Source organism: Lathamus discolor, chromosome 1 (genome assembly GCF_037157495.1).
Source record: "Lathamus discolor isolate bLatDis1 chromosome 1, bLatDis1.hap1, whole genome shotgun sequence".
NCBI lineage: Eukaryota > Metazoa > Chordata > Aves > Psittaciformes > Psittacidae > Lathamus > Lathamus discolor.
In genome coordinates, this window is record NC_088884.1 from 108,876,021 (window position 1) to 108,899,382 (window position 23,362).

Below are 23,362 nucleotides of genomic sequence, written 5' to 3' on the forward strand. Positions count from 1 at the left end.
ATATGAAAGGTGGAGGTTATAGAAGCTATACATACCCACCTCTTAACCTTGATTTTTTGGTAATAGATATTTCAGAGTTCAGATCTTTGGCGTTCTGTTAAGAAACATTTACTAAAATCTAAGTAACAACCAGAGATCAAGCCAGGAGCCTAAGCATAGGACCCTTATGAATCAATGCTAGACATCATGCCTCACTCGTACAAAGTTTAGTCAGCAAGAGTTAATCTATAATCAGCAGAGATCAGCATGACCAGAGGGTGATTTCTCTCAGTCTAAAACAACCACCTCTCAGATGACTAATTTAGACAAGGAGCCTAATTTTAGATAGCTGTAATCAGGCAAAACAAATCCCTTTGTAAGAGTCAGTATCTGTTGCTAACACAGTCTCTTCTGGGCAGCTATTTAAAGCTACATCTCAAATAAATTCTCCTCCAAACATTATCTCCATGCTGAAAAAATAGAAGTTTGAAAGTGACTATCCTGAAAGTTTAAATACATTTCCTTCTTGCCTTTTATCGCCTTAGTCTTTTCTCTAATAGCACCTAGCAAAGTGTTTGGGAGCACTAATTCCCCTTTTCCTTAGGAATGTTCCTTTGCAACTAATAGCATGAAATTCTCAAGTTGCCACAGTGAGTGGGCTCCAGCAAAACAGATTGAGACACATAAGCCAGGTAAATGCAAATCAGAAACCCTGATGACTGGAATATAGTTGCTTTTACTGCTCATCACAATGCATTAAGCAGCCAAATGCCTTTCAGTCTCTATAATAATCTCAAAAATGATTTCTTAGCGGCACAATGAAATGTTATGTAAAAGTAGTATGATTTTTACTGAGTAAGGCCTTGATAACTTCTAAAATTGCTTTCTACTTTCCAAGTAAGAAAAAGCAAAGTCAGCACTGGAATGGGAACCCACCTGAAATTCTGCATGAATTGCCGAAATTTGCTGGCTCTCTTGGCCAATGGCACAATGACATTAATAAGTGTGTCAGCTACATTGACATTTTCATTTTTCACTTTCATTACAGGACCAAATGGCCGGAATAAAACAATCTTCTTGAACTGATGCTTTGTGTCTCCTTTGAACGTCAGCTCATACAATGTGCCTTTGTCTTTTTCTGTACGGTAGATCCCTACATGAAAACAAAAGAGAGGAGACTTTGGATTAAAGTTAGGATCCTTGGGAGATGATAGACAAAAAATGATGCAGTCTTCACCTGCTACATATAAGCTGAAAAGGCAGCAGAGGCATGAGATACTTGCTTGTAAACTAGTACACAATTCACCATCTACTGGAGGAGGCTGTTACTCTGGAAGGGACACAGCCCTGGGTTGCAAGAGCTGTTTGGTATTCTCACAGGCACATTCCTAGGCTTGGCCAAGTTACAAACCCCTGAAGGTTACCAATTGTTCACACCTAGCAGACACACTGTCCTTATTTTACAGACTGCTCCAATTGCACGCTGCAGGCATGCATGGTAATAGTGATGCAGAGAGCCTGTGAAAGGCAGCCTGCCTCTCTGCAAAATGAGTGATTAGGCCATCTCCCAGAAAAGTGATTTCCTGATGAGCGTATTCCTTTCCTCCTTTCTGGGAGGTTCTCTGGAAACTCCCCTAAAAAACTATGCAACCAGGCCCCAGCAGCCATTGACTTCACCCACCGCCAATCAGGACAAAACTCTCTTGTTCCTCAATTCTCAGGAGACTTGTTTTTTTCTGGCAATGATGCCCACTCCTGGGTGAGTAATTGTCTGCAAGGATGACACTTGTCAGAGGGTAGACCCAGGACACACATTAGACAGTCTCCAAGGGTATTTAATTCATACAGGCATCTACTTACTTCCTGTATAGAAGGAACTTGTATACAGTGTCGATCATGCCCCACTGAAATACTATTCTGACACCTGAAATGAGATAAAGTTGGCAAAAAGGCTATAGATTTTACCCACTTTAAATGATGCTACTGTGCATACTGATATAAAGCTTTTTCATAGTTAGATCCATTAGGCTTAAGAAGGAATAAGTAAATGTTCATTTGAACTATTTGCTAAGCCACTGTAAATATCCTAACAAATTCATCAGTAGAAGAGTATAATTGCAATGCCTTCCATTTCTTGCAGAAACTCTGACTGTCAGCTCTGCCTGTATTTCTTGTGAAGGCCTGGGTCAAAGGTTTATTTGAACTGCAAAGTGACATAAACTCTAAATTTTGTATTGTGGCTTTAATATTGGTATGTTCAGAACATCCAAAAAATTAGTGAAGTATTAATTTCCCGAGCCAGAGTTCTGTGAACTGTCTTATCTTCCCTGTCACTGTGTGTTTTATTCTTAATGAACAATATATGCAGATTTACTGAGCTGTTATTCACTTCATGTTTTATTTTTAACATAAGTTGATACAACAAATGCTCCAACCCTCCCTCCAGCATAGCAGATGAACCTAGTGAGATAACAGCTCCATCATTATTTTATTGCTAATCTTTTAAAGCCACATCCTTGACTCTCCTTAGCTTTTCCTATATTGTCTGTGCAAAGTACAGACCATGAACTATATCTATTATTAAACTTGAGCCTGCACTTAAGATCATCTGAATGGTGACCTAATAGTCCCTGTATTTCCTCTTCCTAGTGGCCAGAGAATGGAAATCTGGGCCTTCGAGTTCAGCTTACCCATTTATTCTTTACAGAAAGCCTGTTGATGATTGGAGCGTGTTGCTGGGTACACTCATTTATTCAGGCAGTTTTTGAACACAGGTCTTGCCAAGGAAGTTTGTGCTGTGGAAGGGTAAGGTAGCTTTTTGACATTAAGCTGAACAAAAATATAAACTAAATCTGATTTGCATTTTCTCTAAAGAGAAACAAATAGGAGTGTTTCACAGGTTTGACATAGCAAACTGACTTTTTTTCATAGCAACAAAGATCTAAATTAAATTAACCAATTTAATAATAGCTACCATGCAACATCTGGAAGTCTTCACTTCTATACCCTCTTCTACCTCTGTCAAGAAACAATGACCCCCACAAATACCACTACCCCAGAGACACGTACTACATTTGTGGAATGAAGGAAGCTTTGCCAAATAAACAAGGAGCACCTTTAAGCAGAATGCATGTTGTGACCCAAGGGATCCCTCCTAGCGCTACACACATACCTAAAAAGGCTGCTTCTAACTCTGCAGTTTTGTCCTTGTTCAGAATTTCAACTACAGCTAAAGAAAAGCAGCTTAGGTGAAGGCAAGGTTCCCTCATGCAAGATGGTATTCCAAAAATTTACAGTCGTACCATTTTACCTTGAAAAGAACTGTATGCGAGTTTAATGCACACCATTTAATTAAATATGGTTACTCTTGATGCAAATTTAAACCATTTGTTTCCTTTCTTAAGCATCTTCTTTCCTTTTTTAAGTATCTTTCTTTTTTTTTAGAGGTAGAAAACAAAACGATTTGCCCAAGGTCAGACAGTGAGCCTTGGAAATAAGCCTGAATGTCTTGAGTCACTCCAGGGACTCACCCAGCAGAACATCCTGCTTTTCACAAGATTTTTCCATTTCCGAAAGCACTACTTCATTTCTGCCATCAAGACCTTTTACATGATTCAGAAACATGCATCAAGCAGTCTCAGTTCTAAGAGGTGTCGCACAAGGAGAGGAAGAAAGTAATCTCAAAAAAGTAAAACAAAAACCTTTTCCTGAAAACGTTGCTCCTGGAACAAAAGCCTTGGAAAGGCCAGATGTTCACTATGGATAAAAGAAGGTCAACTGAGCATCTATTGCTTCCATTACAGCAGTATGTTTCAGATTATGCACCATTCCTTTCAGAAGCAGGGAGAAAAGTCAAAGCCTTCGGAAATGTGGTGTAAAAATAGGAACAGGAGCTTTGAGTCAGCAGAGACACTGGCCCTGGAACGAAGAGGAGAAGGAAAGAAAGACCTGGGTGGCCTGAAGGGTTGACTAAAGAGCAGTAAGTGTGCAGTCTTCAGAACAGCAACTCCCAGGGCGCTCTAAAGAAATGGAAAATACCTAATCTCTATTCAGCAGGTCAGGCAAACAAACTTCAGAATCTACATGGAACTGGTAACGAGCAAAGAGCCATGCAACCTTAACAAAATCCTGTTGAGTGCATGACAATTTTAGCCTCAGTTCCACAGACCATAGGTTTCAGGTCTTCCACTCTAAACAGAAATGCTCCCTGGATCAAAGCTCATGACTTATATTCTGTTAGATTTATCAGTATTCACTGCCCCCATTTTAACTCAATATGATGGTGGTCTTTCCACTTCATGTGCAGTAAAATACATCATCTTATCCCTCGAGGAAGAGCATTACCCCTTCAGTAAGCTTCCAGGGCAAATTGCATCATGTAGCCCACCACCAGTAGCTGTCATCTTGAGGAAGCAAAGCTACTCTTTTACATTTGCCTCCGAGACCATATTTAAAACTCCAGTGTTGTGGTTTAAGCCCAGCCAGTGACCCAGCACCATGCAGCCATTCACTACCTCGCACCCTGGCAGAATGGGGAGGAGAATAGAAAGAATTTAAACCCCACGGCTTGAGATAAGAACAGTTTAATAACTAAAGTATAATATACTAGTAGTAGTAGTAATAATAATAATAATAATAATAATAATAATAATGATGGAAGTAACAAGGGGAGAGAATACAAAACTAAAAGGGAAAAGGAAAACCAACAATAAACACAAGTGATGCACAATATAATTGTTCACCACCCACTGACCGATACCCAGCCTGACCTGAGCAGTGATCTGGGCCTTGTGGGTGACTCCCCCCAGTTTATATACTGGGCATGACAAGCTGTGGTATGGAATACCCCTTTGGCTTGTTTGGGTCAGGTGTCCTGTCTCTGCTCCCTCCTGGCTTCTTGTGCCCCTCCTCACTGTCAAAGCATCAGAGACTGAAAAGTCCTTGATCAGAGCAAGCATTACTGAGCAACAACTAAAACATTGGTGTGTTATCAGCATTGCTCTCTGACTAAGCTGAAACACAGCACTGCATCAGCTACTAGGAAGGAGAAAAATAACTGTTACAGCTGAAACCAGGACATCCAGTCACGAGAGAGTCATGTACTTCAGGCAGGAAAACTTATACAGCATATTTGGCAGGGCATTTCTGAAGCCATCCAGGGATTTTCTGGAACTGTTCCTATTGGGAAAGAACATCACCAGACAGTGATTACATTCACATATAGAATACACCACTCAGGCTTGTTAGAATCTCTAAATTATTATCTCCATGCTTGAGAAAATGAATGACTTGCAAATCTATTCAGGTCTGCTGCCATTTACATAAATTAATGATCAGACATGCAGTTCTGCCCATTGAGCAACTGGCTTTCTACTGGAAACAGCAGTCCTTTGCCTGCTTAGAATACCCAGAAAATTCTTATCTTTTCCATGTTGTTTCTTAATAACTCCTTGTAGCAGAAAGCGAGTGAGCTTCGTATAGAAGTGGGAGGAATAAGGAGGAGAGGAGAGGATTATAACAGCTGAATAGCCCAAGTGCCTCTGTGAAGAGAGAAGCAGACCAGCAGCCAGATGGATACATTTCAGGCCCAAGGGAGAAGGTGTGGTTCTCTTGGTTTAAGTAAGAAAAAATGGAAAATTCCACCATGTGTCAGCTATTACTCCTGGAAGGAGAACTGTCTGAGAATCCTAGCCAAATTTCATGTAACAGCAAATCTGCTGAGAAGGAGTTTAGCTCAGATGTAAGGTACTAGGGTCACAATCTAATTCCCACGCATAAGTGGTTCTGTCTAGAAACCACAGAGGATGCAACACTTATTTTAAGAGATCCCAGCCACAGAGACAAAACATTTATCCTTAAATGTAAGAAGTGTTTGGAGAAACGTTTTTCCTCTGCGAAGACCAGATTAAAGTGATGGAATGGCAAAGAGGAAGAGAAACAGGCCCTAATCAAATTTATTTCACCAAACCACCACTCTGCCTATTGACATATGTTAACAATGAGCTAGTACTGAAAAAGTGGTAGCAGGTACCAGATGTGCCCCACAAGAATAGGAAAAAAAAAAAACAGACAAGAGGCCCAATAAAGCAAGATCGAACTTGCAGCACTCTATATACTAGTAAGACTAGCTAGTAAGATCAGCAACACACTTGAGTAAAGCCAGTGTCAAAGGCTTCACTGAATAGGCAGAAACAAAGACACAAGTCTCAAGAGCAGCAGTTCAGGTTTTGGATCCTGTCTCTGACCCTGATTACCTGATTTTCATTTCAGCACATCCCTTCACCTGCTCAACCTTAAGACAAGGGCATCAGACCCACTTTTAACATGTGAAATGCATACAGCTTTTGTGCGCTATTGCTAGAGCAGCTGGAAGCTAAAAAGCTTACAGGGTTAAGTGGCACTACTTTCAGTGCAGACCTGGGCCACATCTCCCAGAAAATTCCAGCTATCCTGGCCAGTTCCAGAAGTGAAAACAGCTGGCTTTGGTGGCTGGGTAATTCTGCTCACGGATGCTGTATTGCTGAATTGGCATAAAGCTGCCAGAAGCTGCCGTGGAATCCAGCCTGTTACTAACTTGTTATGTAGGCAGTGGCACCTGCAGAGCACTGTCTCCAAAACAAATTCTGAGTCCAAATCATACTTGAAATGCAGAATAGGAATACAAAACTCTCTTCTCCTGTTCAAGTTATACAAAGAAATACATTTGTTTGTGCTATGATCAGCAGTTTTTACCATTCTTGAAGAATGGAGGCTGGGGGAAAACAGACTGCCAAGAGATAACAGAGATTTCCAAGGGAACTTTGCAGAGATATCTTCTGCCAAGTCAGCATCAGCTCCATCCCTGCATTTGCAAACAAATCTGTTTGCACTGCTAAGTAAGAATGAGAATTTGTTCCTTGCACCTACAAGAAGCTAGGGCTTGTCCTGCAGGGGAGGACACAAGGAAAGTTTCTTGAGCTCAGGTTGAGCTGCATGCAGGGCTCCAGTTTCTTAAGCTCCCGGATGCATGCAAAGCTTTCTCTGTCTGGAGTATTTCACCATGGGTGTGAAAGCCTGCAAGGCCTTTAGTGCACGAGGAATCTCCACAGAGCCAGCACTGCAGCGTGCATCCTTTCCCATGACTTTCTGCACACCACATTCTGCTTTGCTCCCCAGGAACAGCACTGGTATCCAGACAAAGCCCTCTGATTGTGCATAAAGGCAGGTTCTAAGCAAAATGGCAACTTTATTGGAATATTAAACAACATATGGCAGGAAACATCTCCTTTCCCCTCACCTCTCCCCATGAAAAAGCTGGTGCCAAGCAGCCATAGATGCTTATTCAGCTCCCATAATAAACAGTAGAAACATATTTTGAAATTATAAAACAAACAACAAACAAAAAAGAGGGAACTAGAAGCACATAGCTCCATAATGCATTCAGATGCTGGCAGCCAGCAGCACTTCCCAGTTCCTTGCCATGCCCTAGTCCCATGTCTGAGCCATAGGAATTTCACTGGTGCAGAGAAAGTACCTGCACCAGAGAGGAGCCAGGACCTGCCTCAACAAGGTCTTTACACACTGAAAAACTGTCTGCATCAACCACAGAGATAGCAAAACTCCTGAAATACATCTGAAATACATCTGAAGCACTCCTGAAATACATCTGGTGTCTCTGCCTGGCTGCGAAAAAGCAGCCTGACTGGAACCAAGTAAGCACTTTGGATTCAGTGACAGAATAAATGAAGTAAAGACTGGTCACTGTAAAAAATGGCACTTTAAAAAAATGGCACTTTAAAAATCCACACTTACTGCCCCAATATTACGTATCAGAATAAAAACTGTTTAGGTTCATTTTAGAATCCAAGGGCTGAGATGCACCACTGCTCATATAGGAGATACCCTGCAAAGGTTAAACTTTTGTAGTCATTTGAAGTTACAGGTGATACCAGCTGACTTACTGAGCTCGTCAGCTGCTGTCCCTCAAAACCTGTCTTGCCATGCTGACTCTAGCAGAGCTGTGCAGGTGGAAATAAGTGTAACACTGAAGTTTGGATTTGGACTGCAGTTATCGGTCTTAACAGTGACAACAGGTCTGGGATCGCAGCCTGGTCATTCACCCCTTGTTTTGTCAGTTCTGAAGCAAGTGCATGACTAGAGAGCTGTGAGCATACATTGGTGGTCACTAGAACAGATTGGCAGGCACTGTTGTCACAAAGTCCAATTCCCCAGCAAAGCTGCCATTCTGCAGTTGTACCTGAGACAGCGCCACTGGGTCACAACATTAACATCATCCCAGACATCTGTGCTCTGAGATAATTCCCATCTTCCTCAGCAAAGCAGTCACACCAGAACCACTCACGAGCGCTATGTAGACCCTTCTAACCTCCTGTCTGCATACAAACCTTCAATGAAGTCAGAGGCTGTGTACACACGGTGTTTTGCATTGCCATTCCCCTCCGGATTGTTCAAACTCCCAACAGCTAACTCGATCACCTCTATCAACTCATTTCGCTTATCCTTCCTTACAGGTTTCTCTTCTGGGTGGCGTGTCAGCCCTGTCTCCAGCTGGTACACCTTCTGAAGGGTAAAGGTCTCAAAGGGCACAACCGCATACTCTGTGGAGAGCTTAATGCCACTGTGCACCTCAGCTTTGTCTACTTGGGAACGGAGGAAAGCCAGCAGATTAGCCTGGGACTTCTCTGGGTTGCTGTGGTCAAGTCGAATGCCCAAAGGGTCTGGGTGCTCATCCTGCATGTTCTTAAACTGCTCGCTCCTGCCCTGAAGCTCAGCTTTCAGCTGGGCTATTTGTTTCTTCAAACTGATGATGTAGTTGAGGTGATACTCTTCTCGCTCTTGCAGAATGGCTTCATATCCCTCCTTCATAGTCGGACTGTGTACCCTGGGCAAGGAAAGCTGCTGATTGTCACCCTTGGGTGTGCAAGCCAACATATAAACAATTGTCACCAAGCAACAGGCCACCATCAGCAGGCCTACAAATCGGGGGAGAAATAGAACAAATCTTCGGCGGAGAATCATCGCTCAAAAAGCAGTCTAACCCCACACATGCAACAGTTCTTACGTCCACACAGTGCCACAGAGGCCCCTGGACTTGGAGTATTCTTACACAGATACATGTATGTGCAGGAACTGGCTTGTCAGCTCTCTTAAAACATGTGCTCTGCCTCTGTATTGGGCTCTCTCTGCTGTTTACCCAACAGGACCAAAAGACAAGCCATGAAGCAGACAGGACACCTGATCCTTATGGCAACACCTGCGCTTCTACAATCTGTTCAGCTGGTGGCTGATGGAGCCTGAGGACCTGAAAGACAAATGACAAGGACAGTCATTTAGGCACATCTGAATTTGGTCATTCAGTCCAAACCATTAAGAATGTTCTAAGAATTTACCTCATTTCTCAACTGCTTTGGCACACCTCAGAGCTGTGAAGTGCTTGTGCTAAGAGAAGGTGCTTGTGCTTCTGGAGAAGGTGCCAAGACCCTTACATGGGAAACCCTGTATGCATGCATTTCATTTTAATAACATGACTTCATCCATTGCCAATGAAAAACTGGTCCAGGCCTCAACGTCTGTCATGCTTTATAAATTTTAGGAAGTCATCATCTATTACTTTTTGGGGAGATGTGAAGGTGCTAAATTCATCCGAGCAATGATGAAGTGTTCTGCCTCTTAGAGCACTCAGATTTTGAGTCCCTCAGCTACCGCATAGATTTCAGATTTCAGGCATGTCTTTCCAAAACACCAGGTGGCAAATGTGGTCCAATTTGAACATATGAAACCTGACCTGGAGCAGAAATTTGATAACCAAAAGATTAGAAACTATTATTGAGGCCGATTGCTGAACTAGTACTGTTTGACATATCCTACCAGATGCTCCCATTAAAACTAGAGAAGTAGAGATAGGATTTTTTAGGAGCATTCAGGCCAAGTCTTACTCAAAATCAGGGGAAGCTTTGTTTCCAACTAAGGCTGTCAGAATTGCACACTATGTTATCGTTTTAAGGCCCTCTTCTGTTTCTCGTAACATTATAAAAAGTCTTGCAGCAATGTTCAGTACTGCTGTGTTTTTAACATATGCTCTCTGCTCAGGAGTGAAGACCACAGAAAAGGTTTCAGGAAAGCTGGCTTAGGTATATTTTAAAGTAAGAGAAGTTAAAACTGGGAACATTATAATTTTTAGTAATATTTCCTCATGTATACTTAGAAGCAGGACAGAAAAAATAGATGACTGAACATGAATATTGGTCTAGCTGTAAGCTACATCAAAAATTGCACTGAGAATACTACCAGTGGGATTTTCAAAATCCCTATTTTTTGGCCAAAATCCATGCTGATGCAAGGAACTTCATCATTTACTCAGCTGATAGCAGACTTAGGCCAAGGCTGAGTAATGTCCTAGATTACACTGATGCTACATGTTAGATTCAAACACAATCTAATTAATTGAGCAACCTTGCTGCTCTCCCCTTGCATACATGTATGACATTATGACACTTCTTTTGACAACAGAGATTCACAGTCCTTTTAGTCATACACCCTTGCCATCAGGTCCTTAAGTAAAAGCAGGTTGCCTAAAATGAGAGTATCAGAGTTATAACCTTAAGTCTTCTGTAGGATGTTCTATGAACTGCTACACGATTTCCTCCCCATGCCTTGATTGAGTATTGCTCTATATATAGCAGCTATGCAGCGGTATTTATCTTTGAACTGTTATCAGTATTTTATCAGTCTGCAGAGCTTCTAGAAAAAAAAATGCACTTTTAGAGTAGGAATTGAGGAGGCTAAAGTGAGCTATGAAAATACTACTGTATTTTTCTCAATGCTGTAATGCTGAATGGCTATTACAGTATTTAGAGGATTCTCCAGAAAATGTCAAATGAAGAACTGTTGATGTTGAAGAAAATATTCAAGCAGCAGGAAAAAGGACAGGATGAAGTTGGTGCCCTTACCTTTTTGCTGTGATCTTCTCTTTGGAACATCTTGGTCTGCTACAGCTACTTCTCAGCTTGCCACGATCATCTGTTTATCTCCCTTCTTATGCCCTTCCCAGAAAATGCTTGTACTGTGGAAAGCACCGTCAACCTCAGACACCTTTTCATTGCTTTCACATTTACCAGCTGCCTACATCTTCAGTCTGTCTCCTGTGTGGTGAAAGGCTGTAGTGGAGACGCTTCCTATAGTTGCACTATAAAAGCTGGCCTCCTGCAATGGAAAGGAGCTTGTCAAAGCAGGGAAAATTAATCTGGGCATTTCTAACTCTACAGCAGATCTGGCTAGAAGACTGCAAGAAGGTAGTGTGCAGTGAGACAGGGTCAGGAAGTGGTAAGATGTAGTACATAAAACACTGCTGTGCTTGTATGCTTCACTTCACACAATTAGTCCATTGACAGAATTGGCAGAAGCTGAACATCACTGAAAGGATTAGTTGTGCTAACACGGCATAAACTGAAATTACATCTCAATGGCTTAGATAAACACACAATTTCATTTCTATAAGCAGCAACGGATTTGAGTTTTGGGTAAAGAGCTCTTCGAATGTTGACCTTAAAATATATGTGTGCATATATAGCCATCTTCACTAAAACATACTGGGTCTCTCTTCAGAGTACTGTCTTTCCTATCTAGTTTTCTTGTTTATAATCTCAGCCATCAAAGATGCATCTTTAAAAACTCTTCAGAACAGTAAAATAACTGAGCCACCATTCTCATAACAAGAAATTCAGCCTATGAGGATTGCTGCCTTCTTCATGGGGGTTTTGACATCACGACTGGGGGCATCTTGACAACAAGTACTTATTACTTACTCTTTTTTTTTTGCTAGATCTGTCTTACTAAATGGTACTGGTGGCTTCAGTGGCACTGTCTTACACTGACTGATATTTAACCATAGAGTTGTTACTGTACTTCCTATCTCATGGGCATGCTTGTGAAAGCAGTCCCAATCCATGTCAGTGCCAAAAAAAGCAGATTATTTCAAGTCAACACTGAAGGTGGTCACAGCTAAAGCATCTTAACTGCACAGACAGTGCCACAAAGCTAGGGATGGTAACTCTTCCTAACAACCGTTCTGTTGATTTCACCAGACCTACACAGTTTCACACCAACTGAGAGAGCCTGAGATCAAGGGGAGACAAACTGAAATGTCAGTTTTTTTCCAGGAACTGACAAAAACACCTCTGTATTTCACAGCAGTCAATTGCATCAAATAGTATTAGTCTATTTGCAAAGAGAAGCTTTAATGAATACCCAGTGGTTAGTATGATAGGCAAGGAAAAGGGCATTAATTCTAAAAAAGTATCTGTTTTGCAAAAACATCTTTAACCTCAGCTCAACCTGTTAGCACAGCCAGAGGTCAGTCCAGCACACAGGGGCTTTTCATTTCTTTTCAAGGAACCCGAGACCAAAAACGATCTGAACACAGAAACGCGTTCTGTCACCAGTGTAAGCACTCTGTGAATGGCTGCACACAGTGCAGTGTGCTGCACCATAAGGAGTGGGAAAACTTAAGAAAGTTGGTTGGTATGCCCCCACCACTGTTACCCACCACAGATGTTACCAGCATCTGGATTTTTAATGGGCTGTAAAGATAAAGGAAATTTATCCCTGCACAGAAAAGACAATGTATTTCAAGCATGAATTTTTGACTCCCAAAAACTAAACTGAAAATTTCAGCTCCATACTCCCCTTGCTCTTCATGTTGAGGTCACAAATGGCTGGCAAAAGAACAGTCGTGTTCGCAGAGGCAGCAATCTCCCAACACACATGGAATGGGCAATGCCAAATAATTGCATGCTTTCTGCTACAGCTTCCTATTGCAGGTTTAACTCAGACTGGTAACTACCATTTTAGCTCAAAAAACCTTTTTAAATCCCTTTTTTTTCCTCTCCCCCCTCTTCTTTTTATAGAGGCAGTGAATGGCAGAAGCTGCAATTAGTTTTCTAGTAGATGTTTGAAATATCTTCACTGAAGAGCAGCACACATCACAGTGAGATTTCATTAGAATCACATTAGTCTCCAGAACAAGCTGTGGGGAGGAGGAAACAGATGCTTCACCTGGACTTTAAGTGTCTTACACACACACACACACAAAGAAAGACATTCTGTAACCACTTGGCATTTGCCTTGAACTTTTTAATTACGGGTACTGCACATAGCACTGCCGACAAATTAGTCTGCTTTAAAAGTTAGGGACAAGATTTTGCCCCCTAAAGCCCTTGATAAAAATTCAAGCCACTGAGCAAAATGGGACATGTGACAAGGGTGAAAATCAAGTCTTACACAAGTGTTTAAGGTGCATGTGGAGGGAATGCAAAAAGAAATTCTTTCTCCTTAAAGCCAAATTATGATTTATCAACTACTCCTCAGCCCAGTTCACCTGAATTAAACAAAAGGCAGAAATAAAGGCAAGAACCTGTCTGATAAACTGACTGTGTGCACCTTCATAGCCTCTCTGTACTCCAGCATTCCCTCTTGTGTTGACACTCATACATCCCAAACAAACCACTTAAAATCCTAATATCTGTTTTGCAACTGATAGAGCACTTGAAACAGCAGTAAAGGATTGTTAAGAAATAGCGTTCAGAATCAAAATGCTAAATGCCAGTACTTGAAGACAGTAGACAATTTACAAAAATATTCATTTCCTAATCTTCAGTTCTAGAGTAATCTTCGGCAGATCTTACTCTTATTTCCATGCATACTCTCAAAGTGAGTCTCAGTATCTAACCCGCCCACAGAAGGGCAGTTGCACTGTTCCCCTCTATAACTGACAATTACAATCTGATCACCTTGCAAAAAGGTTACAACTATTAGAAGCAGTCTTAAGCAAAACAAGAAATGTTGAAAAGCCTTAATGCTCCTGGAAATACTATGTTTTCTTCTTGCGAGGGTGCTGAGAAGTGACTGGCTTTACATTTAAGATAATGGTATATGCGTCTCAGTGTGGAAGTTAAAAAAAATAATGCAGAAGATTTAACTTTACCCTTTGTTGGCAATTTGGATCATAGTGAGGCTAATTTAATTGGTTCCCTCCTACCAAGAAGAGTAACTTTCCGTAAGAGCACCACCTGACACTCCACCCCTATATTCTGAGATCTAAGTGTACTCGCATAAGACCACCCTTTTACATGTAACAAAAGACCGCACAGAAGTTAAACATTAGTTAAATTCTAACCACACATGAAAAGAACCAATAAAATATCTAAAATTATCTCCACATGCTGACAGCATCACTGTTTGTTATTCATAAGAATTATTACATTAAGTAACTGCAACAACACTAGCAGAAGTGCTTTCTCTCCCCCAGAACAATGTTATGTGTGAAGACTTGGCAGTTTTCCACAGATCAATAACCAGCAATTATAGGAGTCTTTATTAGGAATGTTATTTTTTGTATTAGACACTCAGATTTCCACCTTACAACCACAACATGCTACCCCTCTCTGCTAAACACAGTGACTTGTAGGTGTATAAACTTGAACTTCCTCAGTACAATTGTTAGTTGGAGGTACTATAGGACACTTCCAAAAGCCTTCACTAGACTTTCCTGGAAGTTTCCAACACTGTTTATCCTCCATAAAGCAATGTAATTGATGCATGTCCTATCATGATCTCCAGTTTGAACTGGAGATTCCCTTCTCTCCTTGCCAGAAATCCCCTGCTACAGCTAGAATCCCCTGTTACCAAGCTAGATGGTGAACCTGAGCTTCATTAACTCCAGCAGAGCTGACAGCAGAGGAGGTTTCCTTCCTTCTGAGTCTAGCATGTGGGAATGGAGGAGAGACATCTGACTCCCACAGCCCAATGTTATTTTCTCATGGTAAAGCAGAGACCTAAATTCTGTGCTCTCTGTACTAAAAATGAAATTTTCTGGGTAGCATGGTATCAGGACAGTCCTTCAAATAAAATAATCAAGAGTAAAGAGGACAAAACATCTTGGTATACCAGCTATAAAGGTTTTGGTATGTTATTGAGGCTGAGCAAGACTTAGCAGGATAGGGACTAATATTGCTGACCAAGACTACTGTTCAGCTATGGTTTACATTACAAAAGAAAATCAGGTTTCAGGCTGCAAACTAATAATCAAGAAGCCAGAAAATTACTGCAACATGGTTCAGTACTGAGGCAGGTACCCAAACTCCACACATAGCTCTAAAACATGCAGCATTAACAGTTCTCATAGCTCACCTACCAATCCCCAGGCTCTGCTGATCTGCATCTCCCTATCAGTCTGGTCAGTACTAATGGACAGGAAGAGACCAGTCCCGTGACTCAGCCCCCATTTCCTTCCTCCTCCAGGTTAGCGCTTACTATAAATCAACAAGTGCCACAAAGTCCCATTTAGTTCATCACTACTGTTTTGGTATGTGGTTTTGGTCAAAGAGCTATCATTTCCTTGATATATCAGGAAAGAGCCTCCTAGCAATTCTTTGAAAAGCCCAAGCTTTTTACCCATTTCAGTAAAATATTTTTTCTCTTTTTAGAGAAAGTTTCCAAATATCAGAGAATTTGGGGTTGGAAGGGACCTCTGGCGATCATCTGCTCATCTGCTCCAACCCCCGAGCAGGTTACACTGGAATATGTCCAATCAGGTTTTGAAGGTCTCCAGAGAGGGAGACTCCATGATCTCCCTGGACAGCCTGTTCTAGTGCTCTAGCACCCTCTGCATAAAGAAGTTCATCCTCATGTTGAGGTGAAACTTCTTGTGCTTTAATTTATGGCCACTGCTCTTTGGCCTGTTGCTGGGCACCACTGAAAAGAGTCTGGCAACATCCTCCTGGCACTCACTTTTGACATATTTGTATGCATTAATGAGATCCCCTCTCAGTCTTGCCTTCTCTAAGCTAAACAGACCCAGCTCCCAAAGTCTCTCTTCGTAAGAGAGATGCTCCAGACCCCTGATCATCCTTGTGGCCTTCCACTAGACCCTCAGTATCTTTTTCATTTTCTTACTTGAGGCTTACATAATATTTGAATCTCACTGACTTCACCTTCACCATTAAACTAGCCAATTCTTTATTATGGGAACTTGAAAAGATAAATCACAGCAAATCTTCTGTAGCAAAGGTCCAGGCAGAGGGGTAAAAGAAAGAAAGACTGTACAAAATTAAATATAGAGAGCCTATCATCTACTTGACCATGAAATGGTTTTTCCAAAAGGATTTTTTTTTTTTTAAACAAAAACCCTGAAGACAAGCAAAAGGAAATATCTTACAAAACACAGCTATCTACGAAGTTTTACTTAAGACAATTGATTTCAACAGAATGAAGATGTTAGCTTTGCATGATACACTTAGATGGATTTATTTTTAAATAGAATATTTCAATTGGTTGAGAATGTCTACTTTGTTTTAACTTACCAAATCGCAGTGCTTCAACTTTTCATTTCATGTCTGTTTGTGCGCTTCTTCAAAAACACTAGAGCACACACAGGCCCAGATAAAACATCACTTCTGGTCAAATAGCTCTAAGGAAAAAGATTTAATTTTATGAAAAATGTCATCACATTTTTATATCCTTTAACTAAGTAATCCAAGCCACATTTTTGAGACACCTGTTCACAGTTGCTGTGGTTTCTAAAATTTCGTCTCTCATCCTCAAATACTTCAATTCAAACAAGTAGTCTGATAGACTGGTTTACAGCCAGAAAGATAATTTCACATTGATCCTCAAGAAATTTCAGTTCCTTCATTGAACTCTATTACTGTTTGAGATTAAAACTAGTTTATCATGGAGATTTTAATTGCAGTTATTGCATAGCTCTTAAATAAAAGCTATTCAGCTAGAAAGCATTAAATGTTACAAGTTCACAGAAGAGCCATCCTGATTGTCTAACACAGAGTTGATTGATGACATTAATAAAGACAGTTTCCCTTGCTAGTAAAAGTTGTCTTTTCTTTCCCTCTTTTGTTACACAGGAGACGTACATCCGGTAGTCAGGTCAGCATTTCCTGAAGGGTTCCAAAGAGCTTCCCTCTTAAAACAACAACTTCAGTCTTTAATCAGAAGCAAAGCACTTTTCATGCAAAATGATGAAATAACACACACAATATGAACCTCCACTGTAACACTTTTTTCCTCATTTTACTGCAAAGTCGTCTGCCTTGGTTTGATCTAACAAGTCACGTATCAAAGTATCAAAGTATTCACATATCAAAGTACTCACCTATCAAAGTTTAACCAAACTTCTTTTATTTTTAAAGAGAGTTCATTTTTTTAAAGACAACAGCTTCCTGAAATTAAGTGCATTTATAACAGCTTTCAAAAAATGGGAATGGAAATAAGAAAAAAAAAAAAAACCAACACCACAAAACTACCAGAATATTGGAAGAGATTTTCTTAGGAGATGAGCTTCGTGCTTCTGAGTCTTTGTTTCTGTTCGTATGGAAACCTGCCTTCAAATGATAAGATTATTTTTTATTTTAACAAAGATTGGCTAGAATCTGCGCTGGCACAGCTATGCAGGCAAATGAAATAAAAAGAAGAAACTGCTGCTGTGCCTTCACAGGTTTCTCCTTTTCCCTTCTTTTAATACAGTTTCCTGTAGAATATTAAAATCAGATAATTTTCAAAGAGAACCCATGGCAGTTTAACTCAGAGGACAATATTCCCACACCCAAGCCAATGTCCTTTAGTCTGCCTCTTTTCTAGCCCCTAAAAAAGGAAATGGAGCTGTTTTCTGTGGTCTTTTACAAGTGTACATTGTCTCATTAAATCCTCTGAAGGTTTTACTGTAACCATGCAATGCATTCAGGATTACAGTTTTAAAGAGTCAAAGTCCTCAGCTCTGGGGCCCCAGTAAAAGAAAGAAGTGGTCCTGTTGCAGCAAGTCCAGATGAGGGCCACAAAGACCATTACGGGGCTGGAGCACCTCTTCTGTTACAAGAAGCTGAGAGAGTTAGGCTTGCTGAGCATGGATAAGGCTCAGGGGAGACCTTGTAACAGTCTTCCAATACCTAAAGGGGGTCTACAAGAAATCTGAGGGGGACTTTTTACAAGGGCATGTAGTGACAGGACAAGAGGGAATGGCTTTAAGCTTAAGGAGAGTAGAATCAGATTAGACATTAGGAAAACATTCTTCACTGTGAAGGTGGTGAGACACTGGAACAAGTAACCTAGAGAAGTGGTGGCTGCCCTACCCCTGGCAGTGTTCAAGGCCAGGCTGGATGGGGTTTTGAGCAACCTGGTCTACTGCAAGGTATCCCTGTCCATGGCAGGCGGGCTGAAATCAGATGATCTTTAAGGCCCCTTCCAACCCAACCCATTCCATGATTTTATGAACTATTAGTCCTACTGTTTTCACTGTTAATAATCTGCACCACACAGCTGATGACTAGATATGAATAAAGTTTCTGCAATCTCACACATCACAATAACTGGAAAATTCAAAGAACATAATTATCTTACAGATCCTGGGACAAGGATACAATCCTAAACAGAACTCTCCCTTGCTTACTGTAAGAAACATGAATTCTGGGATATTGACTCACATTACCTAAGGCTAGGCTTTTGCACTTAACTACTGAATTATCTCCCCAACTCCACCTAAACGCAGCAAGAATCATGTTTCTGCTGGGAGCCCAGGGAATTTACCTGGCTAACAACCACTTAGTCTGTCAGATGCCTGTGGATGGCTGGGGCAAGTGCTTCCCAAGCCCAACTATTCCACTGAAGAGCTATGCATAAGCATCATCACACTAAGCCAAGTTATTTTACATCATTACAGTGTATTCATTACTGCAGAAGACCACAGCTGAACAGAGGTAACATACCAGGAACTCCTGATGACTTTGACACACTGACTTGGCTCATATAAGACTGATTCAGTGTCTGTTTATTCATTTTATTTGACTAAAGCCACTTGTATGTGATTACCGGATATCATACAACCTGTGCAGTGCAACAGTATAGTATGTCACTCCAGTAAGAACACCACACCCAAAATGCACTGAACAAAAAAGGGAAAGAATATAACAAAACCCAGATATTCTTGACCTCCCCTTTGGTTTTATACACCTGCTTCTCCTGTATCCCAGATATTCAACCTCAAAATGTATACTTGACTTGAAATGCAAGAAACAGGCACCAATCTGTGTTAACAAGCTGCTTGCTAGCTGAGGAGTCATACATACATCCATTATTACAGGCTTAAATATAGCAATCTTTGAGAAGCTGTTAGAATAGCAAAATGTGGCATACAGACACAAAAGTAATCTGTGGATAAAAGGAAAAGATGGTAAAAAAATTCTTTTAAATAGATAGTTAAATAAATAAAGCAATTTTGTCCCAAATTTGAGTAGCAAAAATTGCCATCATGATTAATGATGTCAGAGCCAACTGCTCCATCTGGGGTCTCACTTCATTCCCCTGAAAAAGGGCAGGCTTTCAGGGAGTGGGGTCAGCTCCAGATGAAAGTTATGCAGATTCCTAGCACTCTTTGAATGCTCTTTAGGTATTCTTTCTACCCATTTTGCATCTCTACACATGCTAAACCTCTTGAGAACAATGTTCCTTACTGCTCAATGTTTTGCAGAGTGGAAGTCAAGTCCCGTTGGGTCACCAGTGAAGCTATTGTGACAGCAAGGCAGCAAATACAGATCGTGGTCCATAGCTTCTTCGTTCTCCATCATAGATTCACAGGCCATTTCAGAGGCCCTAGCAGAACTACCCTGGCTGGTCTACTTAATAGTGCTGATAATCAGCCCAGAAACTGTAAATATTGAACAAACTATGGCCCTAGCCCAGAGGAAAAAGAGTATTAAAATACTAAATATCTTGAAATTATGATTCCTCCAAAATCTCATCTTAGCCTTCAAAATTAGGACTGTAAAACTAAATACTGTGCATATATTGCAGCCACACAGGAAGATTCCTCAGCTGCTGTTAGTTCTGGAATTTCACATGAATCTGTCACACAGGGAGAGAAAGAAGGAATTTGAGGAGCAGATGTGAGGCAAATACCTTGGTCAGGATCTCACAGCATCATTTTGCATTTCCTTCTTTTAAGAAGTGCACACCTTCAGGGTCACTATTTTGATGTGTGCACCTTTTGCTGGGTGGAAGCTCTCCCCTCCATCCAAGCACACTCTCCCCTCTAAATGGGAAACTTGTTTGAGGAGCACAGCTAAAGAGAAAAACATCAAGTTGCTGTTATAGGATGGGCTCTTCTACATCCATTAGCACAGGAAAAAATTATTTGTGGCCTAAAGGGAAGGAAACAAGAGGAGCAGCTGAGAAGCAACTTCCTCAGATGATGAACTGTGCATGGAGGCCCCTGTAGATATGGGTCCCTAATATCCAGCCAAAGGAAGGCAAAAATAACAGTGAGACAACTTACTGTAATGGGTAGGAAGACTTGCTTTTAGGCAGCCTCCTTTTCCAGAGTAATTCAAGGTAAGAGTCATTTCCTGAGAACACACTCCACTAGAGGCTTATGCAATAGACCATTTGCAGCACGCTTTACAGCCTGCAAAGATAAAAGCAAAGTTCAACTGCTCATACTCCAAAGCACTGGCAAAACACAGTCCTCCCTCACCCCAAATCCACACTCTGACACAACGCCACAGAACACAGGCTATATTCATTAGTCTGGTTGGTTCCCAGGGTTGATCCATTTGAGTCTGCAAAGCTGTCAAAACAAAAGTCAAAAAATGACCAGAAAATGCTTCCACCATAGCCATGACAAACAGCCCAATTTGTTCAGTTTAAAAGCTGTATGCACCAAAAGCTGGTGATTTTAAAGACCCCAGCATGCCCATTTCCGGGTGTTACAAGCACCTGATCAATCTCACCTGACAAACACTGTATCCATCACTGGGAACAGCAAAAATGCTTTCTAAACCATACACCACCTTTTCCACCAGTGTAACAAGATGAGGTTTCTCCCACAGCTGAAACACTGCCCTCTCATGCTACTTGAAACAAAGGACTTGCTAAAAGGAGGTGGTGTACTGTGAAAGTGGAGCTCAAATTTGTATTCCATTAAAGAGAGTCATGGAAATGAATAACATTAAAAAATATATAAAAAATAATCATCCCACAAAAAGGATATTACTGGGATGGTCATTGGAAATGTTTTCGTTTGGAAAAAGGGAAGTTCCCCAAGGAGTTAAGGTAATGATAACACAATACTAGTAGAGAAGTATTTGCAATGCATAGCACTTGTTCTACTGTAACTATCACAACATACTTCCCTGCACCATAGATAAGTATGCTGGATAAAACACTGCTGTCCCACTATTCAAAGAAACATAACATCAAGAACTCAGACACTACAACTTATTTTGAGTTGTCAGATAACATGAGGAAGTCACACAGATTTATCAGTAACTCCTGAGAAATCAAATGAGAAAGAATTTGCAATTAGTAATTTATTAGTAATTTTCTCATGAAAACAGTCAGCTATAGTGATGGAAAGCAAACCTTTCCACACCTCTGATCTTACGCCTCCTAGGTAGATTCCAAAGGCACAACCCACACAACATGAGAAGTATTTTCAGAGCCTTACAGATAGATACATTTAGTTACCCTTTGCTACATTTTTCCTGTAAACATGTACATTCTCAATCACTTTTCCCATTCATTCTGGAATGCCATAAATCTAATCAGGCATCAGGACACTTTAGATTTGTCTTATTTCTCAGATCACTTGGAAGATAAAATACAAACAGTATCAATGAGTTAGGTGAATTAAACTATTACTAATGTTGTAACGATTTATTGCAGAAATTTTAACTTCATTTTAAAGAAAAAAAAAAGAAAAAAAAAATTTATCCCAAGGCTTAGAACAGCATTTACTGCTGGATTTCCATCTGCTTTTCAGGCAGTGGTTCTTTGTATAGTACTGTGTTGGTTCCAAACATCAGTACAGTTGTACTATTACTGAACATTGCAAGTAGACCATCTGACAAGATGCCACAGCCAGGAGCCATTATTTAAGCCAGTCCATGCCCTAACTTCATTGACAATTACAGTAACTTTTTCTTTTTCTCCTTAATTCCTCTGTTTAATCTCAAAATGTCATATCCCTCTGATTAGTTCAACACATACACTGTAACAGAACATCTGAAAACAGCAAGTACAGTAACTTGCTTTGTGCCTGCACGTGGTCATTAAAGAAACACAAACCTTACAATTCATGACCAAGCCTATGCCATTTAAGCTCAGCAATCAAATTGCAAGCTTTCTGCATGCAAGAGGGGAGATCTTCTGCCAAGATGACATTTATACTTAAAGTAAACAAGCAGCACAGACTGCATTTCCTGAAGTGGCAGGCTGTTTACAGGTTCTGATTTTCAGGTATTGAACACTCAAACCACATAGAATCATAGAATAATTAAGGTTTGAAAGGACCTTAAGATCATCTAGTTCCAACCCCTCTGCCATGGGCAGGGACACCATACCCTAGACCATGTCGCCCAAGGCTCCGTTCAACCTGGCCTTGAATGCCACCAGGAATGGAGCATCTACCACTTCTTTGGGCAAACCGTGCCAGTGCCTCACGTCCCTCGCAATAACAAGCTTCTTCCAACCTGAATTTCCTCTGTTTAAGTTCAAACCTGTTACCCCTTGTCCTATCACTCCAATCCCTGAAGAAGACTCCCTCTCAGCATCCTTCAGATACTGGAAGGCTGCTATTAGGTCCCTACGCAGCCTTCTCCAGGCTGAACAGCCCCAACTTTCTCAGCCTGTCTTCATATGGGAGGTGCTCCAGCCCCCTGATCATCCTCGTGGCCCTCCTCTGGATTTGCTCCAACAGTTCCATGTCTTTCTTACGTTGAGGACACCAGAACTGCACACAACACTCCAAGTAAGATCTCACAAGAGCAAAGTAGAGGGGCAGGATCACCTCCTTCGACCAGCTGGTCACGCTCCTTTTGATCCTGCAGCCCAGGATATGGCTGGCATGTAAACAAGCCATACACTTGTGAAAACACAAACCTCATGTTCCAACCTGAAACTTCATTCTAGGAAACAGAAGGGACTGGGTTAGATTGTAGATTGTGCTGCCCTCAAGCATTCCTCCAGTCTGGCCACTAGTACTGATATACCCAAGTATATCAGTGAACACACAACTCCATTTGCTTTGCTGAAGGGGTGGAAAAATGTGTTTAGAAGGAAGAAGTGAGGAGTAAACAAGTGGAGACACAAGATGAGGGTGTTTGTGGGAACCACTTAGACTGACATCACTACTGAAATAACCTTGCAATGTGAAGAAATTGGCTGCAAGTAGGTTCACAGCTATGAAATGCCACAAATCCTTAACATGGTTTGAAGCAGTTTTGCTGAAGGGAAGGAGCCACAACAGCTTGCTTGGATTCTGAAATGTGCTTGGGAAAAACATTAAAAAAAAGCCAAAACAAACCCAAAATGACAAAACCAAACC

At 41.0% G+C, this 23,362-nt stretch overlaps 1 protein-coding gene across 7 annotated transcripts in view; it reads right to left on the reverse strand.

Annotated features, from left to right (window-relative positions):
* Positions 1-23,362, reverse strand: part of CSGALNACT1 (chondroitin sulfate N-acetylgalactosaminyltransferase 1) — a 43,109-nt gene that overhangs the window by 6,831 nt on the left and 12,916 nt on the right. For 3 of the 7 annotated variants that reach the window (XM_065690013.1, XM_065690018.1, XM_065690005.1), the window contains exons 3-7: positions 20,315-20,443; positions 16,338-16,444; positions 10,929-11,181; positions 8,364-9,280; positions 916-1,132 (exon numbers count right to left, since the gene is read on the reverse strand). In XM_065690013.1, the coding sequence (XP_065546085.1) occupies positions 916-1,132; positions 8,364-8,997 (851 nt within the window). In that variant the 5' untranslated portion in view covers positions 8,998-9,280; positions 10,929-11,181; positions 16,338-16,444; positions 20,315-20,443. Of the gene's footprint in view, positions 1-915; positions 1,133-8,363; positions 9,281-10,928; positions 11,182-16,337; positions 16,445-17,294; positions 17,373-18,993; positions 19,141-20,314; positions 20,444-23,362 lie in introns of those variants that run through there. The other 4 variants (XM_065690037.1, XM_065690028.1, XM_065690014.1 and 1 more) reach the window with 3 other exon arrangements.